We start from the raw sequence: 12,025 nt of genomic DNA, 5'->3' as shown, positions 1-12,025 counted from the left end.
TGTTGCTGATGCATTGGATTTCTTTTGGATTTGTTGGATTTCAATTGCATCCTTTTTATAGAGGAACATCAGACATGTTTTGAAAAGCTGACCGAGAACGGATGAAAACAGTTAATGTCACATCATACCACAGCACATCATATTAAAAAAAAAAAAAAAAAAGATGCTATGGTTGCGAAATGATGCAGACCCTTTACAAAGAAAGTAATATGAGACACTTTTCACACCCTTTACAACAATGCAACATACAGTACCTGCACTTACTGCACACTTTTTAGCATAACACAAAGACACATTCATAGACTTGATCATAATCTTGGGAACAAAATGGTCATCCATATTGCTTAAGAACATTCAAAAGTAATTTTGGAAATATATTTTAAATGTTTTAGTTTTAACCCTGTTGATTTGGATGGTCAGTCTGATCTTAAACCATCATGTCTAGTGCCATTTTGATATATTGCAATATGACTTCAACAGTGATAAATTGATCATGCATTTGTTGGCAGGCTTACAAAAACAGATTTTTTAAAATTTTTTTATCAGTTTTACAATTTCACCAGAGTATAGTGGCCTTTCATTTTCAGAATGTGAAAAAGAAGTCTTAGCGACAAGCAACAGCAAAGCTCTCAAGGCTCTCAAATTTTTGGTTGCACAACATGAAGGTACAACATCATATTTTTCATGCCTTCAAAAGATTGACTTCACATAGATGCAATCACCTACCCTTTTTATCATCTTTTTTATAAGGCTGCTATGCATGCATGACTGTTCCTGGTCACATTTGTGTCGAACTCAAACACAACTGACATGTTTTTACCTCTTTTGGATATTCTCAATACTTATATGCTCACATTTCACCAGAAATCAGTCAGTGTTTGACTGATTTAAGGTCTTTTTTAGGTCATCTTTTAGTACTTGGCTGTTATGAGTTTTGAGTTTTAATGATGAGTTGATAGGACAGACTTAGGTCTTGCAAGTGTTTATAGACACAAAATGCATTTTCTTCATTTTTGTATTAATTCTGCCGGAAATGTGGAACTATTACATTATTATATTATAGGAATGAAAAACTGACAAAGCAAATAATTGAGGGAAGTTGGATCTTAGGTCAATCTGTTTTGACCTCATGGAAAGGCTGCACGGGTTCTCTATACCACTCACCCTCTGAAAAGCTATATCCCTGAAGTTTTCAGGCCGTTGGATCTAGTTATCGTTGTCCTCTTCATCGCTGTCCTTCATGGAAATGCCTTGCATTCCCCCTTCCCTAACTGAGGCAGTGGCTTCTTCCAGGGTCAGTCGGTTTCTTACGGTTTCATACATCTTACTGTTTAATGTAGAGTCCAGCACTCCTTGAAGACGGAAGTCACGGTACTTTTTCTATCAAAAAGAATAGAATGTGAAGCAGTTGGCAAAGGCATTCAAGAAATAACTTTATAGATTTTGTGAAAAAGATGGTGTTCTTCCGGTGACGCCTTTATTCAAAAGTCTCTCCTACATTTTGACCAATATGCATGTTTACCCAAAGTCAGATACTTCCAGTCTTTGTACGATGCTGCGCTGAACGTCCCAGACTAGACATACAGATATGAACCCATGAAATATGGGTAAGATTGAAAAACAATCATATTTCCAAAAATGTAGGACTGTAAAGAATGTCTTCTTTGGTCCATTGTATTGCTTAGTGTATTTTTTTAAACTAACATGAATAAATGTAAAGATTTGATGGTAAGTCCACCAGACTCAAGTGTCTTTGTTCTAGACTCATAATATTGCATTGACAATAATACAGGGAGAAATTGACACCACACCAATTTCCCCAGAAAAAGTCTTGATTATAAAAAAAACAATACTAGCACAAGTACCTATGCAAGATGTGCAGTATTATGGTTAAAAGGCAGTGAAGCGCAGGTAGCCAATCTATTTCCACTTTCGTACACAAATCCTGTGTTGGACAGTAGATAAGGAAATGAAACATTCAAGGTTTGAGTAATCTAGTGTCATGGGTTAACACTGTTTACACAAGACTCGAAAACCCTCGGTACACGGCTATGGAGACCAGAAGACCAATAACCTTTGTATAAGGAAGCCCCTGTTTCATTGGTCTCGACAGACAAGGTATTTAGTTATAAAGGGTTTAGGCCCATCTGAATAGCTATAAAATATGATACTGGGTTTAGTTGAAAACAGGTTGGGTGATGATGGGTTTACTCTCCATATACTAAGAATTAATTAGATCTACAAATTTGATAAAGAAGTGATTACTTTGTGAGAATTATTTTTTCTGAGCAGCCAAAGGGGAAAAGCCATTCATGCTAAACCTCAGAGTTGCAATTGCAACTTGAATATACTGTTTGGGAAATTTCTGCTTATATAATATGATGTGATATTATATGATATCTCCCACTTGGTAGAAAAGACAGCCAAAGTGTCAACATACTGGTGCCAAAGTGGCTACAAAGGTACCATTTTCAGCAGTTCAATGTAAATAAAGTCAAGTAATACACTAAAAAGTTAGTACTGCTTATTCACAAGGAGCTATATAGCCTACACAGTTTCTTTATATCTGATTTAACTTGTTAAAGACAACTATGGTTTATTTAAACTTTGCTTTAATTTTGTAGCTTTGGCCCTGGGTTCCATTGTTATGATAACATATACGGGTCAGATTGGTCAGATTACAGTTTACAGGCTGTAAAACCCCGATGTAAGGGAAGCCAGATTTATTTGAAAGATAAATCAAAGGAATTGGTAAAATTATTACCTAATCTGTATTTTACAAATATCCATCACAGTACCACCTGGTAAATTTTGACCTACTGTAGTTATCGTACTTGTTCACACACACAATGGGAGATTATTATTATTACAGTTTGGTACGTAAGGATATTTTTGTTAAAGCTGAAAGTCTACAGAAAGTCTTGAATCAGATCTTGATGACTTTGTTTCAAATCCATTGTGGTGGTGTGCAGAGGCAAAATTACAAAAAGTAAAAAATGTGTCACTGTCCAAATACTTGCATACCAAACTGTATATTTATTTATGATTCGGTTTTACCTCCAGTAGAGTGATTTAATAACCTGGCTAAACTCTCAATTTGCTTACAAGGTGTTTTATTGTCTGATTGCTCTGCTGTTGCATTTACCTTGGTGAGCACATTGTTATCATAACTGATAGAGACAGTTACAAGAGCAACAAATAGAAAACCTAATTTATGATAAGCGGAAGTTTTCCTTAACAGAAAGGTCGAAAATTGTGGGTGATAAAAACAACTATTTTAAACTATTTTTCCATTCATGGTGTAACATCACGGCTCATCCTAAAAAAGCAGGGAAGGGCAATACTTGCAAAAAATCTTGACACGGCTCATGGCCTGTTCAGACCAGACACAAATGCTTGACTCAAGGTTCACTGTATTGGTGTCAAAAGGGTATTAGAGTCTCCATTTCATCTGAGGTGGATAATATATGAACTGTGAGTGTAACTCTCATTGAAAGGATGTGGCCTGTGAACTTGTGGCTGAGCCGGCACTTCCTACTCAGACACTTGTGTGGTGTGTCCTCCAAAATTAAATGGCATTTTTTGGCTGCATTCAGAATGTGACAGGCTCAATGACTCATTATGACATACTATACATGACCTGGACACACAAAATTCAAAGGAGGCAGAGCCTGAGGTGGGAATGAACTAGGAAGAACATGCTTCCAACTGTTTTTTATTGTGGAGATTAGATTTGAACCAGGATCTTATTCCTTTGAGATAAAACTTTTTGACAAGTGATCCACTATGCTGCCCCTCTTTACAAGTTCAATAGATACAGTTTTGGTGAGATGGATCCTTCTAGACTAACATGTGGTCTTGAGGATGTGGTTGTCAGCTTTTATAGTCAACCACAGGACTGGTATTACAGTGGGTGCCACAGTGGCTCAGTGATTACCACTATGACATCATTGCAAGAAGATCCTGGGTATGAAAAATCAACAATTGATTGCGAATACCCCGCGACCCTCGAAGATTAAGTGAAATAGCTAATGGATGGATGGATGGATGATTGAGAACCCAAACCACGACCTTTCCCTAAACCTAAACTTTTAACAGTAATAAAAATCAAATTATGTGGGAAGCAGCATTGAAATGTTATAATGTACCAGAGTTATAATAGAGTCATTTAATTTTGTAACTTTATCATTGTTTCTTAAGAATATTCTAATAATATTAATAACAACCGTAGCTAATAATAATAACAGTAGCTAATGGAAATATTATGCTTGCATTTGGATCTATGGTTTAGAGACGTATAAGGCAGCTGTTCTCACCTTGACAATCCTGATGAGAATCTTCAGCTGATAAACGTGGAGCTGAAGGTCCATACGGTCAGTCAGCCATGCTCCTATGAGGTTCATAGTGCTGGTGTACCATTGCTGTAACAGACACACAAACATACAATACATGTCATCTGATACTCCATGAGATGCTTGTTAGCTTCAGAACACACACATCATAAAGCAACATTTTAACGCTCAAAGCAATTAATTCACAACCCTAGAAATTAGCATATGTATCCATTGACTTGCTCATGGTGTATTTGGCAGAAAAAGCATGTGATGTCATCCTTGTAGTGTATCATCATGACACTGAGTTTCCTTGTGGATCTGAGGAAGAGCCTAGAGGGACAGAGCTGACGAACAAATCCTCAGCAGAAAGACGTCTGTAGTCTGAAGATGTTCATGTTGTTTCAGTCACACAGCCTCACCAAGTGATTAGAAACTGACATACAGCACAGAGCAGTGCTACTCTATAGCAGGGGGTTGTTCTGCTGAGGTTCAGTGACGCCTACACACACTTTCTACTCTTGTCAGGTGGGGCTCCATCAGAAATAGTCCCATAGGCTTAGAATATATTTATGCCTGGAGTGTGGACCCCAGGAAGATCCAGCAGCCCATGAGGCATCAGTTAAGGGGGATCCTGATGAAGAGTAAGGCTCAATATGCTCTTGGCACACGGCAACATGTTGTGAGACTGCCATTGACTTGTCAAAGTGCATGCAACAAATCTGTCAGTTTTGCAGTATGTTCCAGACTGTATTGCCTTTACTTATCGCGGTCTCTCTCTTTAATGATGAACACGTGTGTCTTGAGAGATTTGATGACAAAAAGGTAAGTGATTCAGAGAAAAGAGGGCTTGATCACAACATATTTATTTAGGTATAAATGTGTTCTACAACTGCAAGAAACCTTGCCAGAGACAGTTCTGAGTTGGGTCCAACTGGTGTCAATGCCCCGAACAAGACTGGACCTATTATGCCACCGTAACACAGGCAAGGTTTTCTCCTGAAAGCCACGGGAAGTCAATCACAGCAACCACTTAAGTGGTAAATTGTATTATATGACTTGGTTACTAAGCATTTCATCAACATGAAGGACAAGACAGCAACCTTCCTCGTCAAACAGAATTACAATTTTTGATGACATATCCTCCTATGCACTTTTTGGTTGAATGCACTAATTATAAGTCACTTTGGACGAAGACATATCAGATAAATGCTCTGGTCACCCAGTGATTTTACTGATGGCATATAGTCTGGCCTACATTCACATTTATTTGTAGTCAAGTGTGATTTATTAATGTATTTATTTAAGTTTGTAGCATGTTTCAGAGAGCTTGGAAGTACTAGATGTATAATAAGTAACAAAGTAAGGAAACTATATAAGGAAAGCTGTATATTTATATGCCAAACATAGATAAAGTGTTGGGTGTGTATGTGCTTTATTGATACTTAAGAAGTGAACAAAAACTGTTACTGAGTGTATAGTATTGCATTATATTCAACTATTGATGTTTAACTATTGATCTCCACTTTGTGTTTTATAGGTAATAGTTTCTGCAGTAGTGTATTTTTGCTAGAAGGCTAAAAGTATATGTTATTAATCTGTATGACATGCACTTTTGATTTTGAACAATAATCTGCTCCTGTACTATAGGTGATACAATGCCTGACTTTAAGTACTGATAGCAAAACAATACTTTTTTCAAAAACCTTGCTCTGATGATTATATGTTTTCTTCTGTAAAAACCAGTTTTTAATTACAAGAAGGCAACCTTTTCAAATGTTAGAGACTGTCTACACACAAAACGGCTGTGCAAGAACTTGGCGTAAAATGTGCCTAAAATGTGTCTATGAGTAGACTTTAGTTACACAGCAACATCAAGCTAAAGTTAGATCATTAACCAAGCACCGCTGCTACATACACACAAACACACACCCACACACACATTCATATAAATATATATATATGTGTATATTTATATAGGGCAGCCGAATGGCCAGCAGCACCCCTGCATTAACCAAAGGTCCTACCTCAGCATGGAAGACTGGAGACTGTGGTGTTAGGATTAGTGTGTTATATTATTTGTAAAATTAGCTTTATAACCTTGTATGAGAAAGAATGTGTCAGTTCTTCATTACACATTGCAGAGGCCCATTTTATTTCATGCTAACATATGATGAAAGATTAACTATCCTAAACAAGACCAAGAATATGATAAAGTATTCAGTGGTGAATATCAGTGCTATATATAGTATAGTCAGTTTTAGATGGTTTGATGCAACAGACACAATTCTTTCAGTACTCCTAATGTACTATAGCCAGCCCTAGTACTGTTAATATAATGTACACAGGTGTTACATGCATCAACCTTGAGATTTGCTGCTCTGTTTGGGCAAGCCTTCTGCGAGGCACAGTGAGTTTAGAGCACGGTGACCATGAAGAAACTGAGCCGAAAGGCTGCAGATGTTTCTCTGTGGGCCCTGGCTTGTGCCAGTCTAATTGATGGATAATGATGAGCGCAGGTTGATACTAATAGAAGCTGACTGACTTTCAACAGTCAGGGTCACAGCGGATGGAGGGCTGGAGAAGAATGGGAAGACAAATGAAGAGGAAGGGGGGTGCAGTGAGTGTATGTGTGTTTTTAGGGGAGATGAGATGCCTGGTGGTAATTACTTAGTTGCACAAGACAGATTTTTATCCTTGACAGTAGACAACTTTTTTATCATAACGATGGAATATGAGCTCTGTTGTCCATTAAATTTAACCAAGTAGAAAGTCACATAATTTGCTCATTGCAAAATATTTGCTGAATGGTTTTTAAACCACAGTAATCATGTTTATTAACAATAATAAAAGACTTTAGATGTATAGAAATACAAACACAGAATACTGAGCAATGTTATAATCTACACTTACTAGCTGGTGCTGAATAAAACCTTAATTTCTCTCTGATTTTTTAAGATGAAGCTTGTCTGTCTGTCCGTCCATCCATCCATCCATCCATCTATCCATCAATCTAGTACAGTGGGTATAAACTAAAATGCAAAAGATCCGTGTACAAACAAAAGAAGACAGTTTTTCCTGTCATCTATCTTTGTCTGGTGGCTTTTGTTATTAGCTTGTGGTGAAAACAATTCACCAAATAAGACACGAAATAGGTTGAGGAACCGTGACAAACTCATGCAGTAGCCTTGCCATCTTGTAACGTCATTAAACAGACACTGACATTGCATTAGTAATATGCTCATTTTTGACAGCAACATTTTGGAGGAAGCAACACAACCTCAAAAGTTTTTGGAGTGTAAGAGGCACATGAAACACAAAGATGTAACTATGTGCTTGCTTTTGTTCAAACATCTTGTATTCAAGAAACACAGCCAACAGCCACAATAACCTCAGATTGAATTTTTTCAGTGCTAGAGATGAATTTAATTAATCTGCGTATTAGTTTGTGTATCTGGACTAACAATTAATCAACAAAAATAATTCAAAATTGTTGTCCGACTTTGAGCTGCCAGACCAAGCCCAAAAAAACCAAAACCTGCTCAGATCACTACTATTTCAGGCCTACAGAAAAGACAAGAACAGGAAGAGAGCAGATTTATGTACATGTAGGTCAAGCTCAGTAGATGGAATACGGGTGAAAGAGAAGATGGCTGTGCCCAGGCAGTGCCGGGGTGAATCAGTGAGGCGACCTGGTGCCAGCAGCTTCCTATCTTTCGCTGTGTGCCTGTGAAGGCTTCGGCATGGCAGCAGGCCTGTGATCTCGCCCCAAGCACAACCCCCTGCCGGGAGGCCAGGCCTGGAGTGACTGATCCACTGACTGGCTGCTTTCCCTCTTTCCTTCATCCACTCCTCCTTCATTTCTCCATAATACTTTAGATTTTGCACTGTGCCACACAGCTCCCATCTGCAGCCATTTTTGCAGCAGCCATTTTGTGTCCTGTTCTGCTTTACTCATTTTCATTTTATATAAAAAGAGACTTGACAGTTATATCACAAGTCTTGCTGCCATGACTGGCATTTTGGAGGTCTGTTAGGGACATCTTGTTTACACATAATGCTTGCGATCTTAATCAACTTTCAGATCTTTTAATGCCAGTTTGAATGTAATGCCAGTTTCATCATTTCAAAAAATTAAAGTGACTGCTGATCCATCAGAAGATATCTGCATGACTGGTTTCCATTCCCCCAATCTAAATGAAGCAGTTACCATACCTTTAATACTAATTTAGAGAAGTTGTTAACCTACTGACTGAAACTATATTTGATACACAGTTTAACGCACCTTCCAGCCAATTAGAAAACATAATTTGACAAATGCTATGATATTGACTGACATTACTGTATATATAATCCATTGGATATCCATTATGAGATGGTCCTTCATAAATAGAAAAGCACAGAAATGAATCACACCATTTGAATTTTGTTGAAAGTCTGCAGTGTCTGATGTCATCAAGGGTGATTATCCCATCCCTGAATACAAGGGTGATACTTTTATCCTTGTGGAGAGCATTATTCTCAAGTTGTTTTGGAGAGAGTCATCTTCTAAGGAAAGTAATCACGGAGATGCTTCCATGCAGATGGGCTATATGCTTAAAGTTGCATGCACTATTCATTTTTCCAGCTGTTTCAACTGTCTAACTTGACTAAAGCTTGTGTGATGCATCAGTCCAGCTCTGAATCTTAAGGATTCCCTGAAATTTCCCTCTGGCTTCCCTGTATAAAGCTACAAAGTGGGAGGTTCACTGAATCCGGAAGCATTTTTCCATATTCTGTATTCGTTTTTCAAGTTTTTCTTTAATTGATATGCTCAGTGTTGCTTAACATGGAAACATGGAACTCTCCAAGGTAACCCTATAGTTTTTTGTGTGACAGTTTCAATTATTTCACCTTCGTTTTGGTGAAATCATGTTTTGTCCATCATTTTTGGCATGGTGGATAGGTCTAAATACAGTCAAGTCAGTCAGATTTGTAGCAAATTCAAAATGCTTTGTCATTTCAGTTGTAAATAAAACACCGCACCACAGTAGCTGAATTCATCCAAAATTTACCCATAAATTAAAAGTGAGTTTATTTAAGCTGCAGATTGTAAAATCAGTTTTCTTAACACCATAACCTTGAGCTACCGCCCACCATTAGCGGAGAATGTGACATAATTTTAAGCTCTGTGATTGGATGTTTCTTCCCAAAATATACCTTCGGAGATGTAGTTAACTTCTCCTCTGAAGTTTTTATGTTATGGATCTTTTGCACTGATGACTTGACAAATGTTCTTACCAATCCAAGCCATAGAAGTGCCTCAACTGAGAGTCACATCACAATGTCTATAGGAAAGGTAAATGGGACATTTACTTCCAGAGCCGGGGGCACCTGAAATGGTTCCTCCCACTTTGCAGCTCTATACAGTGAGGCCTGGTTGTGAACACCATGAATGTATGTCTGAAAAATAAAAGTCACATTACAATCTCTGCAAAGGTAGCCATAGACAGTTTGATTTCTCTGGGGCCTTCAAAATTGTCCCATTGTGCAACACACCAACCCACACTTCCATGTAACAAATACAAAACTGACCTAGATCAGTTTGGTGTCAACAAACTGGTGATGTAGAGACTATGTTGATTGTGGGAGCTAAAAGAAGGAGGCTTTGGTCTGGTACCAAAAGTCATATGTTAAGTTATTGAATTGTTTTCTTGCTAACCACCTTAAGTGTTGATACAGGACACTTTGGAATCTTTAGTCATCTAACTGTAGTTTCTCTTACTATGAGGATGTGTTCACTTAAAGCTTTATCTTTCTTCTAACTTTGTTGTTCAATTCTAGAATTTTTATTCTAGCATCGTTTATTATAATTACACAATGTCATCTCTAATTCAAAATATGAGTAAAATTATTTTCTTTTCAAAACATTTAAACCTTTATTGTTTGAATTCATTCTAACTTGACTTTGTGAAAGTAACACCCCTAGCATGCACAATTGGACAGTCAATTCTCAAAGGTATTCATAGTGTTGCTCTCGTGTAAATCCAAAAAAGGGGCAAAACTAGTTGTGTGAAGAGTGAGGAAAGTGAGCTTGACAGAATTCAAATCCTGACTAATTTCTTTCACCTCCACACATCTGGCGAAACGCTGCCACGTGGAGTGTGTAAACTTACTGAATTGTCAGTTTCAGAGAATTACATAAATTGTCAGACACAGCGCCCACATTACACACTACTTTCCATGACCTTCATCTGGAATTATCATTTTATCTCCTTAAACCTCTTCCATCAATTTTTGTTTTCTCGTCTTTTGCCTTTCTACTAAACAGCAAACTACATCACATCATTCCCAAATTTTTCTTTCACTTTTGTCATCCCAACATTGATCTTTCACTTGACATTGTTTCATCATTAAATCTTTTTTCTGAGTTTACCACTATCCACACTGCATTTCTTTTTTTCTTTTTCTTTTACCTTTAACATATATACTTTTTTCAGGGATATTTCTTAGGTTTTTTATCCTGATATCCTTTAATTCCTAACAGGAAGGCTGGTTGTTTCTTTTGCCCTGATTTTATCCCTCTTCCCCTCCAAATGGTACTCTTTACACCATTCCTGGAACGATCTTTTTATCCTTCTCTGACACATAACTATCTGAGCTCTTCAAACTGACGCTTTCTTCTTCAAAATAGCCACATTTAAAAACCATAGTTTCACTTGAAACTCTATGAGAAGGTGACAGTCTTTCAGGGAAGCATTAAGAAATTGTAGCATCAGCATGCTGATAAAGTTAAAAGCCACTTTGACACTTGCTGAGCTTGTCAAATGAACAGTGATGGCCCCTCTTGCTTTGTTCCTCTTGGCAGGATCTAACAAAAGAAAATTATCAGAACAGACGAATACACCCAAGCTCTCTTTTTTAGGATGCATGGGGATCAGCAGGGGGCTAGCACTTGCTGACAGCCAAAACAAGCGTAATATGGCTCTGAATACATAATGCCATAACCCGACAGGATCAAATCTGTGACATTCTAACGAGTTCCATCTGAAGGAAGGGCCTCCGTTCCTTCAACTGGGTTATCTTTGTGTGCATTTGTGTGTATTTTGTCACCTCACAACATGCTGATGAACCCCTACCTATACACAGGCAGCATGCACGCCCCGCACAACACACACTCTCCCACATACGCACATATACATCTGCCGGTCCATCCCCCTTCAAGTGAGAGCTGGGAGATAGAGCGACCTCCTGCCCCCATCTGACACCAATGCACCCATCCCACCAAAAACCCCCACCTACTGCCACACACACATACACACAAACCTTGCCTTGAAGCCAGCATTCACACCAATGTCTTCACATGGCACTTGGCAGGGGGGCCTGCCACCAGCAGGAGTTGATGCAAAAAATGGCACACCTCTCCTTCTCCCCCTCCTCATCCACCTACTCACCTCTTTCATGACCCTTTTGCATATATTTGCTGTGTAGTGTCATGACAGGGAACTGGCCTTTTCAGATTTGAAGGGCAAACAACACATAAAGCTTATGGCTTCAAGTTTTACCTGAGCTGCAATGTGCCTATATCAGCAGACAACTTTCACTTCACTCAGAGCACTGTGAAGAATGAGAAGCAGAAATGTGCATCAGAAAAGATAAATATACTTTTTTGAAACTAAAATGATGTCATGACGTAGATGTGTGTTGAATATAGC

At 38.1% G+C, this 12,025-nt stretch overlaps 1 protein-coding gene across 3 annotated transcripts in view; it reads right to left on the bottom strand.

The window, feature by feature from the left end:
* Positions 1 to 1,206: 1,206 nt before the first annotated feature.
* The window catches only part of cadpsa (Ca2+-dependent activator protein for secretion a), a 215,638-nt gene continuing 204,819 nt past the window's right edge, over positions 1,207 to 12,025 (bottom strand). For all 3 annotated transcript variants that reach the window (XM_040115542.1, XM_040115544.1, XM_040115543.1), the window contains 2 exons: positions 4,317 to 4,421; positions 1,207 to 1,380 (listed from right to left, as the gene is read on the bottom strand). In XM_040115542.1, coding sequence (XP_039971476.1) covers positions 1,207 to 1,380; positions 4,317 to 4,421 — 279 coding nt within the window. The remainder of the gene's footprint in view (positions 1,381 to 4,316; positions 4,422 to 12,025) is intronic.

Source organism: Xiphias gladius, chromosome 21 (assembly GCF_016859285.1).
Source record: "Xiphias gladius isolate SHS-SW01 ecotype Sanya breed wild chromosome 21, ASM1685928v1, whole genome shotgun sequence".
NCBI lineage: Eukaryota > Metazoa > Chordata > Actinopteri > Istiophoriformes > Xiphiidae > Xiphias > Xiphias gladius.
Note: the sequence above shows the minus strand (reverse complement) of the source record. Positions and strands in the feature narration are given on the sequence as shown.